Consider the following 21,084-nt stretch of genomic DNA (forward strand, 5'->3'; position numbering starts at 1 on the left):
AAGAGGGAAATGTTGCCCCAAGACCCCTGGAGTCAGACACAATGGCGACACAATGATGATCAAAGAAGAAAGTAGAGATTGCAAAGTCTCCAACTTGAATAGAAGAACATAAAATGCAGATTTATTGGTGATTTGTCTTCTAATGAGGAGGAAGAAGTAGAGAAAAATGTTGCCTACAACCAGTAGCATGGAGACCTAACAAACCAGCACACTAGCCAGGGATTTAAAAGTGGTGGCGAATACTTGTTATTCAAAGTGTTTAGATACTTGATGTATTCAGACCATTTTTGCTTCAGTTCTGACTTTTGAAGGTTTCTAGTAACACCGATGTGTCAAAGCTCATGGCGCGAAACCCTGTGTCGGTGCGCATATCGCTACAAGAAAGTGACATGACCTATACAGGAACTATTTCGAATTGACACTGACGACATGAATCGTGTCTATAAGGAAGCATGTCTGTCCACGGCATGCACTGCCAAAAGAATGTCAGATCTTTTGCAGTTCAAAAACCAACAAATGCCAATTTAAATGCTAATTTGTTGGTTTTTAAGCTAACTTTTGGCAACATCGAAGTGGGCAGGCAGACCAAAAGTGCCACAGCTGATGCCATCCAGGAAGTGCAGAGATACTTGGCAAAATTGCCAGGTCCCAGGATATGAGATACTGGGACAACCAAAAGACAATCTATCCAAACCTCTTCCGCCTTTTTTTGCAATTTTTTGCACTCCAGCAAGTTATATCAAAAAAACATGACAGATTCAATTTCAAAACGAATGCTATTTAATGTTTTCATTAAATAGAAAATTAAAATCACACATGAATAAGGTTGTTCACCCAATAAGTCACTAAAATTCATGGCAGCGACGAATGTAAACAGTTACATGAGATATACTTCAGCCACGGGACGGGACGTCAATTTTTCTGCTATAATTGATAGTAGTCATGCAGGCACACCCACTACAAGTAAACAAACGCACTCAGTATAACACTCTCATTCTATTGGCTGAGAGGTTGCTAGGCGACGGTACTTTTTCGTTCCAAGCACGAGCAGAGAGGTTTGCAAGCGGAGATTTGATCCGAGCAGAGACAAGTTTTGAGGCGAGGAGAAAGGTTTGAGAAAGCACAGTGAATATTTGAAAGAGAGCAGAAGTTTTGAGTACAAGCATTATGACTTTTGAGAAGGAAGACACAAAGTCTTGCTGTCAAACTGAAAATGTTAGCACAAAAGACATAAAATCCTGCTGCCAGACTGAAAATGTGTGCTCTCGAATTACGGCAGAAATATTCCCCCATAGTCAGCTTCTTATTCAGGCATTGGGGCACCAGGCCTCTTATACTTCAGAGCAGCTACTTATGTGAAGTTTTTTAAGGGGGTGAGAAGCAAACTATCATCCTCCTACTACTCCCTGTCTTCGTCTTCTTCGTTGGTTTCACTTGTAGTGTTCACGTGACTGGCGTGATGTAAAAAAAGTGTTTCGATACGGCTGAAAAACCATTATGACCTCATCCTAGTGCAAAAACTTTATCGAAAAGCGTGAACTTTTTCGAAATCGGCGTGTTTCCATTAGCAAATTTATTTTTGTAATTTCATTTTATAGTAATGGTAACTACTGACTCCAAACTCCAGAACGTTATAGGCTGCAATTCTTTACTTACTCAGGCCATTTGTTTTTGCAAATGTTTCCACTAAGAAGTCCAAAATAGTCACTGGTACTGAGCAATAACTCCACACAAACTGCAGAACTGTTGGCGTTGGTCAGTGTGACGTCGTCTACACTTTAAAACTTATGCAGAGTCACTGTAATATCACCTTAAAGGTGTTGCTACAACAAAGTAGAGCAAAAGGAGAGAGAAATGTTGAGACACAGCTGTGCAGTCAATGTTCTAGCCACAAACTTGTGGTCATTTTACAGCGTGTATCCTGTGAAACCGTATCATAATCACTTCAAGAACAGAGGAATGGGTTAACGTTCACACATAATTAATGAACAAAGCCTGAGCTGCGGGTCCCATAAACTACCCACACACAGCTTTTTTCTGTAAAAATCTGCTCAGGATCAGAGGATGTTATGGTTGATTTTATCGGAGCATAAATAGTTAAACCCACAAAATATTACTTTGAATAAAGGACTCACATCCTCCTTCATCACAGACAACTTTGACATATGTTGAGGATTTAAAATCAATTAAAGTTAACAAGGCATGTCTAAAAACAAACAAACAATAAAAAATAAGCTAACAGAAATTGTGTGATGTGGATTACTTTAAACTAGAACTGAAGTACACAGTTAAATTTATTTCTTTTTTCCTGGGAAGTGAAAACGTGGGATAAAAATGGCCTCAGAAAACTTCCTGGAACTTCTTAAGGAAGAAATGATTTAAATATGAATGTGTAATAAACTGACTTCCAAACCTTTTTTATTGCTTCAAAAGGGAATTATTTGTTTTTAAAATAAAAGTCCAAGTTTTTTTTAGTGTCACTGTGATGCATAAAGGTTTTTGTGAACTCATACGTGTTCAATCAACTTATTATTTATTGTAAGAATTTGACATGTACTTTCTGCTTGATTTTATACTTTTATTTTTAAAGATACATCACTTTAGTTTTATCAAAATTTAGCATGAGATTTAAATCTTAGATTTTTTATGAATATCTAAGGCACAGTGCAGATATTCTTGAGCACCTGCCGAAGATGAAGCAGGACAAGATATACATTTTGAAAAAAGTCTTTTTATATTATTATGTTATAAGCTGAAATGTAAAGGCTGGTGATTTTTCTGAAAATGTTCTGCAGGATTGGTAACATACATTTGAAATATGACCATGACTATAGGAAATTTAGCATGATTGAAAAGTCAAACTAAAGGGAAGGATGCTGTTCCACAAAATAAGCTTCACTTCCTGTTCACAATGTTGGTATTTCCTATGTGAGATTTTATTGGAAATGCGCCAAATAAACTTTTTTTCAGGTGAGTTGCTGCCAGCTAATGAGATCTGTTTCAAACGTAAATTTATTCAGTCTGATGAACTTTCCAACCATGCATTTAAACACCAAAACCTTTTAAGAAATCATCCAATGTGATAATTAACTTTAAAACTGTCGTATAAATTATATTTTTTCACTTAATAGATTATTCAAAGGGAGTTCAGGTTGCATTAGTTATTGATCATAAATCATAAATAAATTCCCACATGGGACTAATGTGAATTTACGTCACAAGAAGACATTTTGGGTTAAATAGATGTTAAAATGTGTTTCTTTTAAAAGTTTTGATTTATGTTTAACATAAAAAGCAAGCCTATGTTGCACCAATTGTTTCAAAAATACATCTGTGTTAGTGTTAAATACAAAACCTTGATCAAAATGGGATCTGACTGATTTCCAGTAAATTTCCTCTTCATTGTGATATTCTACTGTCAAACAGCGACCTCTGGTGGAGCCTGTTCTGCAGCACAAAACGGCAGGCGGATTCTTTCTTCACTACAACTTAAAGTGAGATTGATGAAGTTCTGCTTAGGTACAAAGTTCTGGCAGTGACACAAATATTTCTATACATTGTAACGAACATTCAAAGACTTTTATTGGACAAATACATCAAATCTATAAATATCTGGGACAAATCCTGAGTGATAGTAGTCTCTTCTTGTTTTATTAGTGCTCAGAATCTAGTGCAGAACTAACATTCTTTTTTGTAAATGTAGATGCAACAAATGCAGATTTTAGCAGTATTTTTTTATTTTTATTTATTTTATAAATCCTGCTTCAAATTTCCACAACAACATGACTCAAGTATGAGTAATATTTATTATTTTTTCCCTTATCATTATGTTGGAAACTGTTTTTTTTCTTACACCACTTTAAAGTAAACATCAGCACCCCCTTTTTTTTTTGTAAATGTTTTATATTTTTCTTTGTTTTAAACCTAAAAACCGAAATAAAATGGTGGTTCTTTAAAAATGACCATCTATTTCCTTTTGGAAATACTAAGATATCTTTTCACAAAATGTTACATAACAAGTTTTATTGAGCTGGACTGAGAGCAAAAACACCTCTGCCCTAGAATATTTCAGAATATGAGATAATGCTTCTGCAGAGTTCACATATTTATTATGGACTCTGGAGAAGTTATAGAAATTTGAAAATTAAATAGAATTGACATGTCACAATCACAGTCTTCACATTATAGGGATTTCATGCAATCAACCAAAATGAAGTAGAGTACACCCTGGATAAATTAAAATAATGGGCCCCAAATCCAGTTGTGTTTGAGCCCCCAGAAGACGTTGTACCAGCCCTGGAAAGGAAACTACAAACATAAGGAAGAAAATGCTAAGACGAGACCAGAACTGAACTTTGTGGTCCATGTTGGTTTAAAAACTACACATAATCATACCAACACTGAAACATGGCAGTTGCAGCATCATGCTGAGGGGATTCTTTCCGTTAGTAAAGTAAACTGAAGACTGTATGAAAAAATGTGGAAGAGTTCAAAATGTACAAATAATTTTGAAAGTATTGTAGATATATTGTAGAGGATGATTTTTCAGACAGGATTAGTCTTATGTCTGAAAAAGACACAAGACTTTTTCTTGTGTCTTGTGAGCGATGGACTTAAAGTTTATCACAATATTTTGTGGTATTATTGTGATAATGATAAATGACGATAAGAACTATTTATTACCTCCGTTTTAGCTAAGCGATCAAAGCCCTGCAAACACAAATATTGCTCTAGAAAAATGTTCCCATTAGTAAAATGCTTCTTTATAACACTGGTTACGCACCAAAAAGTGTGATTTATATCACTATACTGCACACAGTGACTGCATTTAATCATATTGTCAAATATTTATTGATATTTTAATTGAACAAACAGAGGAGAAAATAGTAAAACTAACAATCCCAATAATACGGACAGTTTTGAGAGCTCTTCAACATCAATAATTGGAATAAATCAGAATTATCATACCAGGAAATGTATCACAATAAATGATAAACGATACGATAAAAGCCCATCACAGTTTGTGCATCTAAAATCAGTTCACTGAATTCCACACAAAAAGAAAAATTACCTTAAACGTCTGAACTGAAAATATGCCGTTTAATGTTTGTCATGTTGAATTAAAGAAATGCAAAACAAATGCATTTTCATTTTTAAAATGACACAAGCTGGGTCAGAAATAACTCTGCGCAAAAACAATGTGACCAGAGAGAGATAATGTCATTAAAGTGATTTGATGCATCCTAAATGATGAGGTTTGCTTGCACAGACCCCCTGGAGGTCTGGGTCCTTGTAAAGGTTTCTTATCCTCCCAGTTTCAGCCTTGATCACCGTGTGCATTGTAAATCGGGGTGGAGGTTACATCAAACCAGCACTCGGCTTGGGAAACATCAGTGTCAGTTTCCTCTGGAGCTCCTGTACGGCCTTGGTGATACTGAAGGTTGTGATCTTTAGTCATTAGAAAAAAACGATGGATTTAAACACACCGACTCTTGCCGCTTTAGACGCTCGATGATGCCAAAAGATTAGATCAACCGAGACAGAAATGTGACAACACTTGTTTAAGGGGATTCAGAGCACTGACAGCTCCCGGCCTGCCCACGCAGGGCCACCGAGTCAGACGAGGAAAACCCGAGGATCACGGCCTTCCGTCCGGATGACACCGGCAGGAGCGAGCCGCACCGCTTTGTGTAGCTAGCATTAGCTAAGCTAACAAGTGTCTCCTCAAATTTGACTTAATTATAAATGGATATCTCAGTTCAAACAGAGTTATATCGGGTGCTTGGACCGGGGAGCTGTTGATGAGTTTGCTGTCTCTGAAATGGACGGACCACATCTTTTATAGGACCGTATCTGGCTGTGAAAACTGCTAAAGGTTTTCCAGGTGAGACCTTCGTCCTAGCTAATATTAACCTTAGCTCGCTAGATAACTTCGCTATCCTTGCTAATCACTCTCATTTTGTGCTGCTATTACTATTTGTTTCTGGTGTTTATTCCATTATGACAGCCCTTTTGGTGAGCTACAGTTTTGTTTTTGGTAAATAAACTGTAGGGTAAAATGTTAATTAGCACGGCCAACATTGGACGGGTTAGGTAATCTCAATCCGGTGGTTGGTCAGGGACGTCGACTGTTTTTAATCTGACTTCTTTTGAGTAGATTTCCGTGAAACTGGTTAAATATTTTAATAAGTATTTACGTTAAACACGGTTTAACGTCCCAAACTGTCATGAATCATATTGTTAAAAATTCTTTCTAAAAGAAAGAATTTATTTCAATGCAGTTTGAATCATTCCAAGTATTTTCTTCCGTTTATTCAATAAAAATATTGATTTAATGTAATATCTATTGGTATTTTTGCTAACATTTATTTTGCAATGTCCTGTCTGATAGTAGGTCTTTCGATGCTTTTTATAGAACATTTTATTAATTTAGGATTTTAATATTAACAATATAAAATACAAACACATTTTCAAGGATGTAAATGTTTAAAAAATTCCTCTGTTGCTTTTTGTTATCCAGGTTCATCTAAATAAATTAGAAAATGACTGAAAAGTTTTATTTTAATAATTACAATTAAATGAAAATGTTTAATTTTATTTAAAAAGCAATTGCTAATTGGTGTAGGCTGTATTAATAAACTCATTAATTTTATGTGTTTTATTTATTCTATTGCTTACAACTACAATAATAAAAATGTAGAATTATGTTTTTCAGGAAACTAAAATATAACATAAGACTAATAATCACTAAAACAGAAATCTCTGCCTATAGAAAACTATCTCCATGTGTTATATAGTGTATGCACTATAGATAGTCAGTTTGTTTGAATATGTTTTCATGAAAAAAATTACAAAATAAAGTCTATTCAATCAAATACATTCCTATTAAGTTCAGTTCATGACATAGTTACCTTAAGTTTTCTGTCAGCAGATTGCCTCGAGTCAGTGACTTGCATTTTAGCAACGTTGCTTGTGTTGCTGACTTTGCAGCAATCCCTCATACCAAGAATGCAAGTAGCGACAGTGGAGAGGAAAAACTCCCCTTTAACCGGAACAAACCTCCATCAGAACCAGAACCGGGCTCAGAATGAGCACGACCTACTGGGGTTTGAGAAGACAGAGCAGTACAATTGTCAAGTCAAAAGTCTTAATTAATTTTGGGAAGGACATTGCTTGGTCATTACTAACATTTCTACACTGAAAATCTTTTTTTGTTGTCTTCTTGTTGAGCTCTTATTTAGACTTGTCACAATAAGGAATACATTTTTAATTGCATGATAAATTAAAATGAGTTAAATAATTTTCTTTTGCATAATAATTTTTTTTCTTTTCAGTCTCTTTTTTTTCTTTTTTCTTTCTTCCTTTCTACCAAAAACAGTGACAAAAGTCTTCAGTCTGGTGCTGAACTAACCCTTTTTTTGAAGGACAATTTTATTTACAGAAATTTTATAATCCATTTTATTTATTTCTATTGTTTGTTTAATTTGGTTATTTAAAATGTTTTCCAGTTCCACTGTTAAATATTCATGAGAATTTAAGGTTTATTTGTCTTTAAGAATGTGTTTTTACATTATTATGTCATTACCATGATAGTACTTGAAAATGGTCTCAAAACAACCATATTATCGGGGCGTGCTGTGGTGGCGCAGGGGGTTAGCACGCCCCACGTTTGGAGGCCTTAGTCCTCGACGCGGACGTCGCGGGTTCGACTCCCGGTCCTGACGACCTTTGCCGCATGTCTTTCCCCCTCTCCTCACCCTCCTTCCTGTCTGCCTACTGTACAAAAAATATACGAGCCACTAGTGCCGCAAAAACTCTTCGGAGAAAAAAAAAAAATGGAAAAAAAAAAACAAAAAAAAAAACAACCATATTATCATGTATCACAATAACTTCTGGGCTAATTTATCATCCAGCCAAACTCATAATTGTGACAGGCCTACTCTGATTACCTAACGAACTGAATTTTGGGCTTTAATTAGCTATAATCCATAATTATCCGTGCCAAAAAACTCCACAGGAGTCGCTGACCTTCCAAGATGTTTTTTTTATTAGAAATTTTCCATGAAGTAATAAAACAATCATGCTTTAACTACCTGTGATATTTGCTAATCTAATTTAGCCCCAGGTGAACCATTTGACTGTAAGGAATTTTATCTTTTGTTGCTTGAGAGGGACAGAATGTCTTTGTTGGTTCTTGTGGAACCAACCCAACCCGGCTAAGTTGTAATTTTTCTCACTGGGGTTGTTCTCTAGGCATGATGGAAGGACTTCAGGGCCAGAGTCTCAGCCTCGACCCACGTCGGCAGGAACTTCTCGAGGCTCGATTCACCGGAGTTGGTGTTGCCAAGGTTGGTATACACTGTTGCCCCTTCAAGATTTTTGTCTCACTTAAATATTTCAGATCAATAAATTAATTTTAATGTCAGATAAAGACAACCTAATCAATTTAAAATTATTTATTTTATTAAGGGAACAAAACGTATCAAACCAACTGCTAGCCCTACCAACGGATTTTGGTTGGGGTTTTACTACCCTAAAATTAGATACCCCAAAAAATAGAACCTGTCTGACAATGCAAAGTTGCCCTTTTCTGCCAGTTGTAACATCCGATTGTTGATCATGTGACTTGTGCGATCTGAAAAAGTGTTTCCATTTGCAGTTTTGTGAAATACTCTAATTTTGAGACAGCTGAAAACCACTTTGTCCTAACTTGACTTCTTTTTTCTTTTTAATTGGGGTATTTCCATTTAACAAACTTATTTTTGTAATTCCAGTTTGTGCAATTAAGTGGTCAATGGAAAAAACAGCTACAGTCAGTTAACACAAATTGTTGATGAAAGTTGTTGTTGCCAAGGATGTCAAACTTGGTTAAAGGGTTTAGGGGCTAATTAGTTTTTTGTACAAGACCAGATTGGTTATAATAGATTTTACCCCATTAATAGATTAAATATTCATGTGAAAACTGAATCTTTATCCAACAAAACCAACCAACCTAACAAAACAAAACCCAAGCAGCCAACCAACCCACCCAATAAAATCAAACAGCCGCAACAAAACCAATCCATCCAACCAACTCAACCAAACCAACCAACCAACTCATCCAAACCAACTCAACAAAACCAACCAACCAACTCAACCAAACCAAACCAACCAACTCAACCAAACCAACCAACCAACTCAACAAAACAAAACCAAATCTACCAACTCAACAAAACCAAACCAACCAACCAACTCAACAAAACCAAACCAACCAACCAACTCAACAAAACCAAACCAACCAACCAACTCATCAAAACCAAACCAAATCTACCAACTCAACAAAACCAAACCAACCAACCAACTCAACAAAACCAAACCAACCAACCAACTCATCAAAACCAAACCAAATCTACCAACTCAACAAAACCAAACCAACCAACCAACTCATCAAAACCAAACCAAATCTACCAACTAAACAAAACCAAACCAACCAACCAACTCATCAAAACCAAACCAAATCTACCAACTCAACAAAACCAAACCAACCAACCAACTCATCAAAACCAAACCAAATCTACCAACTAAACAAAACCAACCAACCAACCAACTCATCAAAACCAAACCAAATCTACCAACTCAACAAAACCAACCAACCAACCAACTAGCCCAGAAAAACCAGACCAACCAACCAACCAACTCAACAAAACCAAACCAAATCTACCAACTCTACAAAACCAACCAACCAACCAACTCATCAAAACCAAACCAAATCTACCAACTCAACGAAACAAACCAACCAACCAACCAACTAGCCCAGAAAAACCAGACCAACCACCCAACCAACTCAACGAAACAAACTAACCCAACACAACCAAACCAACCAGGCTTCTAGAAAAGTTGAAGAAGTGTTACTCTTCATACTTGAGTACCATTTGTGGTTACTCTCCCCACCTCTTGTCCAAAACGGAAATTCTCTTTGCAAAGACGTCTTAACATTTGACTTAAATTCAAAATGAACTTGGAAATACAGCTGCTTTTTTTATTTGATTTACAACAAAGGTAAATTTATTCATCAGTTTTTCACCCAGCATGTATGGCATAGTCTTGGAGTAGACAGTAATCCTAAAGTGTAACAGAATGATGTTTCTGTTCGAGTTTAGAAAGGTTTGAAAGTCCTCTCTGTTCTGCGTTCAGGGATTCCTCTTGAGCAGAACGGTCTGTTTTACTGGGCTGAAGGTAAAACAAGAAGAGCTTTGTGTTGGCTGACATGGATGCCGGCCAGCAGCTCTTTGTTTCTCTAGACACAAGTGACACTGAAATGGTACCACAGCTCAAGCCGGGTGCATGATATGATGCAAATGTTGGCTATTATGGCTCGAAACTACTTCTATTTCCACTCTTCGGGAAACAAAAAGCAACCATTATTTGATTCAGTTAATCCTGAGATGTGTTTGTGGAAAAACTCAGGTTTTCAAGTTGAGAAATGAGTGAATGAATTTAGTCATTCTTGTGCCTTGTGACTAGGCTAATTGGTTCAAGAATTTGCACTAGCTTCTCTACCTACACGAAAACAAAATGTTTGACTCCAGGGCACTGAAATTTCACTGGAATTTCCTAAAACATTAGTTTTAGTTTTAGTTTCCAACTAAAACGTCCGAAAATGTTTTTTGTTGCCGTTTTGAGGAATGAATTGAATCTGAGTCAATTTTCCAAATAATCTCATCAGGAAAAGGTCTCCAGTCATCTCTAAGATGTATTTTAACCTCTCAGATTTCAATATTTAGATTTATTTATAGCATATGTCAAAGCAGGAGATCATGTCTTTTGTTTCTGTTTGTTGCAGACTTCTGCCAACAGCGAATCATCAAACCAGTCTCAGTGCAGCACTGGGTCTCTGAGTGACAAGGAACCAGAGGTTGGTCGGGAAAAAATTATTTAATGCTTTTTTATTGTCTTTTTAAGTTGTAACTAGCTTTTTTCTATAAGAATATATTTATTACAGTTATATGTTTGCATTAAGTCGGTGGTTCCCAAAGATTTTCTCCTGGGCCTCTCTATGGATTACAATAAAATCCCCCCCAAAAAAGAAAAATAAATCAACTGGGCGCACACATCGTTCAACCAGACTTAAACCTATACACATATTTTGCTTTCAAACTCCACTGAAGTTTATTTCACACTTCAGGTTGCAACAAAACACACTACAAACCATCTTTACAGTGAAACACTTTTGTGTAAATGTTTTTTTGTTTTTTTTTCATTCATCCATACGGCTTTCCGCTCCCCCCTGGTGCCCCTTCCCTAAGTGCCCCACACTTAGGGAACCACTGCATTAAGTGAAGAACATGTTTAACTTTTTGTTTAAGTCAATCTCACTTTAATTTTTTGTTTTTCAAAGTGTTCTGATAGTGCAGGTATAAATTGGCTATTTATTTCTTTAAACACTTAAAAATAGAAGCTGGTTTTTGCTTGTTTCAGTCTCTGGAGAGAAAGGCCAATGGGAGAAGCAAGAAAAGAAAAGGCGACATCTTTGACAGCAGCAGCCAAGGTACGCCCAACCTGCTTCCTAACAGAACATCAATATAATTTGAGATATTTAACTGAAATGAATCACATGTTTGCTTAACTTTAGACTTTAAATATAAAGTCAAAAACATCTCAAACCTGAGCTTTTCACTGCAGCTGTTAGATTTAATTATGTCAGCGTCAAGACGTTGTTAAGCTTTCAAGGCCCAAGTTTAAAATTTCCACCTGAATATTTTTGCTTGTACAAAGTTCTTTAAATGTCCTGAGTAAATATTTTTGCCCATTTCTCCATAACAGCTGGAGCTTTCAGTATCTAGCAGTTATTTACAAATTAAACCGTTTATAAAAGTGTATTTCATCAGAGTTAACCAAAGAAAAAAATGCTCCCTGCAGTGACGGGAGTGAAATTACCGTAATAACCCATTGTTGGCTGGAAAGCGCAACATCTCCCCTTTCAGAAACCGTTGGGATTTTTCAGATAGCACAAAGTTTTGCAGAGTTACGGTACCACGAAGTTGGCCTGTAAAAATGTGTCTCAGCGACACCTTTTTGGCCAATAAGGGTAAAAAGGTGTAGTAAATAATGTATGTATTTATTTAGACTTAAATATATTGCAGTATATGTCTATACTGTGTAAAATGCTTACTATTAATTTGTGTAACTTTTATTTTACATCTGAAAACGTAGTACGAGTTTATGGGGTAGGAGTTACTTCTTCTTACTCCTCTTCAAACATGTTAAGATTACTATAACTACAAAAAATGTCTCTTGTATTTCTTGTTTATGTCTGTTATTTTATACTGCCATCATGTTCTAAATAAAAAATAATAATTGAATTGTTTAATCTTCTTTGTGCATTTTTTGATTCATTGTAGGAAAGGGAAAAGGGCAAAAGCTAAATGATTATTTTGAGGTGAGTCCAGTTATATCATGTGTAACTTACTTCAACTCTCCTTCAAGCTTTCCTGTCTGAACTTCATGCTTGTGCAGGGAAATTCTTTATTTGTCTTTTACTGAATTACTATTCTTCCCTTTCTCTTGATTTGGTTCCCTTCTCCAAATTGCCCCTCACCCAGTTTGCTGGTAGCAGCGGCTCTGGCGCCAGTCCTGCGCGAAGCGTCCATTTGCTGCTGCGCTCCTCTTCGCAGTGCTCTCTGTCTTATCCTCCGGTGAGAACTGGCGTCCATCTTAAGTCTGCTCTGCTCCTCATCATCTCTTTTTAGCTTCGTCTTTCTCTGATTTCCTTTTTTTTATGTCCAAACTGTTTCACTGGAAGTTGAAAGGACTAAGGTGCAAGGATTTTTTTTTTTTTTTAGTTAAAAATGCAAAATTATTTTATTGTGGATTTCTTTCTTTTTACCTGCCAAGCAACAAATTATCATAGACATATAGGAGTGGGCATTTATTGTATTTATTGTGATAAATCTGTTATCATGGTAAGAATTTATATTTATATTTTGTCAAGATAAATGTAATTTATCTTTAAATTCCCCCCCAAAACTGCCCTTATTGTCAAGCTTAATATTTTACTATTTTCGCTACTCTTTGTTCAAACAATTTACCAATAAATACAAATAAATTAGAAAAAAAATCCAACTACGATTCGCAGTTTAGTGATAAAAATCACTCCTTTTTTTATTGTGTATTACAAATGGGAATGTTTTTGAAATGCGTTGTTTGTGTTTGTGGGGCAATAATTGCTGTGACACAATCATTGTCAGGCTTGTTACGATAATATTGCTGGACGATAAATTGTCCCAGAAATTATCGCGATAGACAATAATATTGTTGTTTTGAGACCATTTTCAAGTAATATGATAACAGTATAATAATTTGATAGTTAATAGTTTTATTTGATGGCACCTTTAATTGCTTCTGTGCTTTCAGAATGGCAGCCCTTCGTCCATTGGCTCCGCCCACACCGACTCCTCTTCCTGCAGCTCCTTTAAGACGGCTCCTACAACTTCCTGTTCACACAAAGCAATCCAGGTAAATAATTTTATTCACTCCCAAACTCAAACATTTGTCGTTTTCTTCTGTATTTTTATTTAGTGAACTTGTTGTGGTCATTTATTCTCAGATTTTGTAAATATTTATGCAAGTTAGAATATACTTAATTTAGTTTGGAACCAGATTAACTAATTTTTGTATTTGGAATTGTTTTGATTAATTTGGTAACTTTTCTACCCTTCAATTAATTTTGAAAAAAAAAATTCGGTGTGATGACTAGAGTTTTATTAAAATTATTTTTTAACCATTTTTGAAACTTTTAAGATCAGATTAAGTGAACTTTTGTTCACATCTATGTTGTAAGAAATTTTTAGCTATTATTTTGTTTATATTTTTGCTAACAATTAAGTTGCAAGAGACAAACGCACGGCCTTTTTCTGGAAAAAGTTTGGTTTTGAAGCAGAATTTATAACAGCATGTATTTTTCCTTTTCTTTTTTACAAAACTGCAAACAATGCAGAAAATAAAAGTAACATTTTAGCACCATATTTTTTCATTTTTGAATATTTTGATTGACGGAGTCAAAAAATTATGTTGTAGTTTATTTTAAAATGATTATAGTGACGTATTTAATTGTCAGAACAGAGAAACCTCATCACTGCTACTCACATTTAATGTAAACGACATCCAGTTTTGTACTTTTATGATTTAAAGTGTAGCCTTATTATTTAGGAAGGAGATTTTTATGTGCTTACTTTTTCAGTCAGATCTGACGCTGCTGAAACTGAAAGCAATAGAAAAGGTCAAGAACTCTGACCTGAAGAGGACCGAAGGGAGGATAGACGACCTGGTGAGGGTGAGATATTTAAATACTTCCTGCTCTAAATACAACTTTACAAGTTTGAAGGATTTCTAGATTTACAAGAGTTTTGTATCAGGCTTTCTTTATGATAAATGATGCATCTCTTCATAAAAATATATATTTTTTGTCTGGTTTGTCTTTGCAGTCTAACTGTGACCTGAGGCGTCAGGTCGATGAGCAGCAGAAGATTCTAGAGCGCTACAAGGAGCGGCTGAACAAATGTGTGAAAATAAGCCAGCAGCTGCTAATTGAGCAGGTTAGCGTGTGCTCAATTTTTAAATTCTACTATAAACATTTAATTACATTTTTAAGTTCTTCATCCTTTTGTTTACTGTTCCTAAAGTCAAAGAGGGAGAAAATGGCTTGCAGGGACAAGAGCATGCAGGATCGCCTGCGTTTGGGTCACTTCACCACCGTTCGCCACGGAGCGTCCTTCACGGAGCAATGGACCGACGGATACGCCTTCCAGAAACTCATCAAGTCAGTAAACATTTTGCTGGATAATAACTTGCTCCTGTAATTACTGCAATAACAATAATATTGTTGTTTTAGAACCATTTTCAACCATATTAATGCAAGTTTTATCTCTTAAGACGGATAAACAACGTTGGAACTGGAACATATTTTAAATATTCAAAATAAAAGCAGAAATAAAACCCACACACAACTGAAACCATAAATAAATTGGATTATGATGTCGCTCTAAATAAAATTGCGCTTCAAAAAATTTTAATTATTAGAATGGACATTATTTAACTCACTTTATCTTAACATTCATTTGATTATTTACAGGATTATGATGGTTTGGGGGTTTTCATTATAGTTTAGTTTTATTTCATTGTGACTTTTTGTTTGTCAGTTTTTATTAGTTAAATATTTGGCTTCTGTTTAGTTTTTACTAGTTACAATAGCAGTTAATTTTTTTTACATACTTCGGTGAATTTTTAGATGCAGAATTCAAAAAGGTTTGATTATCAATTATCGTACACCAAAAAATATAATCAGTTATTCTTCAACAACAATAATTTAATAATTTCTCCCAAATTTTGCTGCCACTTTTCTGCTGTAATTTGCCGACAGCTGACGTAAATTGGTTGAGTGGGAGGAAAAAATCTAATTGAAAGGCTAAAAAATATATAAATAAACATGAGAACTAATATTATATGTATAATTTCAGTATGTTTTAGTTTGTTTGAATTACGCACAATATAGTTCCAGTTTGTTATAATTTTTCCGTATTAAATTGCTGTTTTTATTTATGTCAGTTCACATAAATGTTTTCTCATTTTCAGTTTTTGTCATTTTGTTAGTCTTAGTTAACTGTAATAACCTAGATTATTTGCTTACAGACACGTAGCGTTTACCCTGCAGACAGAAGAGTAAAGGTGTTGACAGCATTTTGTTATTTTTTTCGGTGTTTTAGGCAGCAGGAGCAAATCAACTCGCAGCGGGAGGACATCGAGAGGCAGAGGAAGCTGCTGGGAAAGAGGAAGCCTCCAGTGGTCCAGATGCCTCCACCAAACATGGAGCAGAACAAGCGGAAGAGCAGAAACAACGGCCAGGAGAATGAAACGTACGCACAAAAAAACGACATTTCTCATTTCTTCACCAATTCTCAAATGAGTTCATGCGCCTTGCAGGGTTCATACTGGTGCTTGAAATCCTTTAAAATGCATGAAAATTACTGAACTTTTCCACATTTTATGACTTTAAAGTCATAAACTACAATGTGTTTTATTCGGATTTTATGCGATTGACCGACATAAAATATATCTGAAAAGTGTGGCTTGCATTTGAATGAAGCAATAACTTGTCAAATCACATTTTTGTCAAGTGTTTAGAAGTTTTTATCTACCCGTTTTGTACATCTGGACACTCACGAGTTTGACTCTTTTCTGGAAAATGGTTGATGTTAGATGGAAAGCATCTAACTATAAACCTTTATAGTTGTGACATGTCAAAATGCAAACATATAAGGGGTGTAAATATGTCAACATGCTCCTTGTTTATTCAGTTTGTAATAAAATACAATATTAGTGCAACAAACTGTAACACAAAGCCTGAGGTTTTTATTTTTAATCCGTCTAATCTGAGTTTTCCGATCCTGTCTCATCCAGGTTGTCGCTGGCTGCGTATCGGGAACAAGAGGAGATTTTCAAACTTCGAATAGGCCGTTTAAAAAAGGTGCTTTTCTCTCACCTTCTTCCAGTTCGGTGTCAGAGCTGCAGGTTTCATTTGAGAAAAAGAGGAGAGATGTCTCTGTGATTGATTTGTAGGAAGAAGCAGAGATCCAAACAGAGCTGGAACAGCTGGAGAGGGTTAGAAATTTGCACATTCGGGAGCTCAAGAGAATCCACAATGAGGATAACTCGCAGTATGTATTATCCCAGTTTAATGATATTTAAATTATATTGTTTGGTTTTTTTAAAAAGCTGTGTCCAAAGTCTGTCATAAAGAACAAATCCATGCATTTTATTGCAAATTGAATGTAAATATTTCTAAAGAAGCACCAGAAAGTTTTTGATTTTTATTGCAAAAAATCATAAAATGAATTGTGAAATACATTTTTTCTCTCTGCAGATTTAGAGACCATCCCACACTGAATGATCGATACCTGCTTTTACGTTTATTAGGAAGAGGAGGTTTCAGTGAAGTTTTTAAAGTAAGCAGAAGCTCTTTGTGTTATTTCTCCATTTGCTCTGTGTGCCTCCATTTATATTATTGAGTAAGCTAGAGGAAAATCTAGAGGTCAGCTTAATGTTGGACTAAAATGTGATCATTTAAACAGCTGTTGAATAATAACACAATCCTGTAATGTTGGTAAATAAGTGAAAGTTTTCGTTTTCAGGCGTTTGATTTAACAGAACAGAGATATGTAGCCATCAAAATCCATCAGCTCAACAAGAACTGGAGAGAAGAGAAGAAGCAAAACTACCACAGGTGAGTTTAAATGCACAAAAACATTTTTGATTCCAACTTAATGAAAATATTTCATTTTTAATAACCTTTATCTGTTTGCAGACACGCCTGTAGAGAATACAGGATCCACAAAGAACTCGACCATCCTAGAATAGTCAAACTCTATGACTATTTCTCAATCGACAGAGATTCGTAAGTTCCTAAAGAAATATTCTGCTGATAAACTTATTAAATGCTTCAGTTTTAAAAGATTTGCATAGCTACAACTAACAATGATTAACAGTTCTTCGTCCTTCTGCTAGTTTTGTCTGGAAATCATTAATTAGAACAGAAGTGCTTGTTGTTTTGAATGTTGCCAGGTTCTGCACGGTGCTGGAGTACTGCGGCGGCAACGATCTGGATTTCTACTTGAAGCAGAATAAGTCGATGACGGAGAAGGAGGGACGCTCCATCATCATGCAGCTCGTCAACGCCCTCAAGTATCTCAACCAGATTCGGCCTCCCATCATCCACTACGACCTCAAGCCTGGTACCTCATGATGTTTTCATTAAGCTATGTTTGTTTTTAACCTTTATTTAACCAGGTTTGTCACATTGAGATTTAAAAATTAGAAACTTGGGCAAAAACGGCAGCAGCAAATCATAAAACTACCGACATCAAAACGCAGTTATAATACAGCATGGATAATATGGTGCACACACACCCATAAAAAAAAGACTAAAATACAACTTGATATCAGTCAAAGCATTTCCAACGAAGTTCCTTATTTACAAACTGATTAATAAAGGTCTTAAAAAACATTCAAAACATTTGAAAAAGGATATTGTTGCAACTTCGATTAGTTGACTTAATTGTCTTTAGCAAATAGATTAAACTAAAAATGATTAAGAGAAATTTTACAAGTTGCCATAACTTAAGATTTTTTTACAAGTTGACCTAACATAGTTTTACATTCTTATAATTTTTTAAAACTCATTTCTAAGTTAAGCCAACTTTGTAATGTTCATTTTTTACAGCTTTAAAATGTTCCTTCTTTTATTATAGATTATGTTAGTGAGGCTAAAATGGGAAACACAAAGTTTCACGTTTATTTTATTCAAGTGAAAAAAAAAATTTTTTTTACAAATTTCCACCAAAAAACAAAAGCAAACAATAATCTCAAATTTTTGGAAATTAATTCCTTGAAATATGTTTTAACTTCTAAAAAGCCCTTTTTACTGTTTTGGCAGCACAAAATAAGACACTGTCATCAGCATAAAAATGAGACGTTTCACTTGTGCACACACTGACCAGCCAGACAAATGGTTTTAAACCCTTCAACTGATTTTAATTTGATCTAAACTGTTAGTGTGTATTATATAAAGAAAGGGACCAAGATCAGAGCCTTGTGGAACACCATTGGATACTTGAAGACCTCCCAGTTGCACATAGTTTTTAAACCCTTCAGCTTATTTTCATTAAATGCTCAGATTTGTTTGTAATGACTAATTATTTTTGCAGGGAACATCTTGTTGGTTAACGGCACGGCGTGCGGGGAGATAAAGATCACCGACTTCGGCCTGTCTAAGATCGTGGACGACGACAGCTCTGCTGATGGCATGGATCTGACTTCACAAGGAGCAGGGACCTACTGGTAAACACTCAAACCAAAATTTAACAACTTAAAGAGTTAATTACTGTTTTATCTCTGACCACATTGCAGAAAGTTGAAATTGTGACTAAACCTTGCAGGTATTTACCACCTGAGTGCTTTGTAATGGGGGAAGACCCTCCAAAAATATCCAACAAGGTCGACGTTTGGTCAGTAGGAGTCATCTTCTACCAGATCTTATACGGACGGAAGGTAACCGCTGATCAGCGTCACCTGATGGATTAGTGAGGTTTCATTTCACCTTCTAACCGGCTGCGTTTTGCCTTTTCACAGCCGTTTGGTCACAACCAGTCCCAGCAGGACATCCTCCAAGAAAACACCATTCTGAAAGCTACTGAAGTGCAATTCCCCCCAAAGCCCGTCGTCACCACAGAGGCAAAGGTTTGACACGCTTTGGTTGGAGTTCATGGGTCAAAGCTCCGTCCAAACTCCATCCATCCGTCCGTCTTTCTGTCCTTCCATCCCTCCATCCATCCTTCTGTCCTTCCCTTACCCATCTTTTGCTCCCTCCTTTCCCTCCTTTCCTTCCTATTATCTACTGTCTTTTATTTAGTGTTTTTCCTTCCTCTTTTTCTTTTTCTTTTTTTCTACCCTTTCCATCTTTTCTGTCTTTTCTTTCCCTTTGTTTTCCATCTTTCTTTTTTGTTTCTTTTGTTTTTTTCTCCTTTCTGTGTTTCTTTTTTTTCTTTCTCTTCTTTCTTTTCCATCTACTTCATTTTTCTTCCTCTTTCTGTGTCTTTTTCTTTTTTCTTTGACTTTTTATTGATTTCTCTTTTTCTTTCTTTATTTTTCTGTCTCCTTTTTCGTTTCTTTCTTTTTCTATTCTTTCTTTATTCCCTTTTCTTTCTCTTTTTTAACCTCTTTCAGTTTTTGCAAACTAATGCAATTTTTTTTGCATTAGTCTAGTCTTTTTGCAATATTCTAGCTTTTTAGTGAAAAGCTAGAATATTTCTGACAAAATGTGTAAAAATGTTGGCGTCTCTGTGGTACTGAAGCCACCAGATGAACGTTGGTGATCCTTGTATTTCCTCTCTATTGGCTCCTTTCTAGGCTTTTATTCGCCGTTGCTTGGCGTACCACAAGGAGGACCGCGTGGACGTGCTGCAGTTGGCCAGCGACCCCTTCCTGATGCCCAACATTCGTAAAGCCCTGGGCAGCAACACGATGTCGCTGCTGCCCAGTCCCTCCACCTCCAGCTGCTACAGCAGCAGTGCCTCCAACTCAAGTTAGCATGAAGAACGAAGCGGGAAACCCAGAGGACTACGGAGACGTTACACAGTCGTGTTTATGTGGAGCAGAGGAAAGAGGGGACCCCAAAACTATGAATGGAGCGGGACTGGAGGATGGGACCTCCAACTGGTCCAAACGTGCAGGACCCAAGCCTCCAGCTGTGGGCTCGGTAGAACCCAAAGATTTGCAGATATGCATGCACTAACATAAACCCTGTCTTACGCAAAGGAACTTTGTTCATGCTAAAATAAAGAGCATTTGGAAAGTTTTGCACAATTGACTCACTTCGATGTATGACATGTGGTCATACTCAGGATAGTTTACAGAAGTTAATAATTTATAATGTTTTACCCCATACTGCTTGAAATCTATCAAACTGTCAATCATATCTTTAATGGTCAGTTTCAAATATACCTGTAACGATGACTACTGAGAATTAAAGCAGTCTTGTTGACTTGAAATCGCTGAAGATTAATTCATGACTTGAAACAGAAGAGAGCTAATTCTGGAGAGAGTGATTAGTTTTGACCTATTTTCTGTAACTGTACTTGAAGTCAGCTTTTTATTTTAATGAAGTCCATATTTTTCCATTAGATTCCCCCTCCTAATGTTGCTAACCTTAAACTGGAGGGGCAGGTTGACTCTGGGTGAGTGTTGTGAGTTGCGACTCAACTGAAATAATTAATGAGATCATTAAAAAGTATTTGGTTATCATATGGTTATGGTGTCTTATTTCATTCACCAAAAATGTTGACAGGAGTCAAATTCACCTAGCTGAAAGTGTTTGTTCCACTAAAACATGATTTAAAAAGATATTTAACACTAAACTAGATGCGGTATTTTAGTCAAACATATAAAATAGGGATGAAAAACACTATTTACGATTGACTGTCGATTAGCGGTTTATTAGATTAATATTCCAATCGATTAAGTAATAACGTGCTAAACCTTATTTTAGTGTTGTAG

General features: G+C 35.8%; 1 protein-coding gene across 2 annotated transcripts; it reads left to right on the plus strand.

The window, feature by feature from the left end:
- The first annotated feature begins 5,302 nt into the window (after positions 1–5,302).
- Positions 5,303–20,832, plus strand: LOC114151963 (serine/threonine-protein kinase tousled-like 2). 2 transcript variants are annotated; one of them, XM_028029533.1, is made up of 21 exons: positions 5,303–5,884; positions 8,254–8,348; positions 10,823–10,894; positions 11,458–11,527; positions 12,381–12,418; positions 12,582–12,674; positions 13,393–13,494; positions 14,219–14,311; positions 14,463–14,573; positions 14,661–14,797; positions 15,741–15,890; positions 16,435–16,501; positions 16,594–16,691; positions 16,898–16,979; positions 17,166–17,257; positions 17,339–17,428; positions 17,596–17,765; positions 18,738–18,870; positions 18,969–19,080; positions 19,162–19,269; positions 19,939–20,832. In XM_028029533.1, exons 2-21 carry the CDS (start codon positions 8,256–8,258, stop codon positions 20,116–20,118), a joined length of 2,091 nt encoding a protein of 696 aa, XP_027885334.1. In that variant the 5' UTR covers positions 5,303–5,884; positions 8,254–8,255; the 3' UTR covers positions 20,119–20,832. The 2 variants fall into 2 exon arrangements, with proteins under 2 accessions (XP_027885334.1, XP_027885335.1); XM_028029534.1 differs by lacking the exon at positions 12,582–12,674 and having other exon boundaries at positions 5,305–5,884.
- The last annotated feature ends 252 nt before the right edge of the window (positions 20,833–21,084 follow it).

This window comes from Xiphophorus couchianus, chromosome 10 (genome assembly GCF_001444195.1).
Source record: "Xiphophorus couchianus chromosome 10, X_couchianus-1.0, whole genome shotgun sequence".
Classification (NCBI taxonomy): domain Eukaryota; kingdom Metazoa; phylum Chordata; class Actinopteri; order Cyprinodontiformes; family Poeciliidae; genus Xiphophorus; species Xiphophorus couchianus.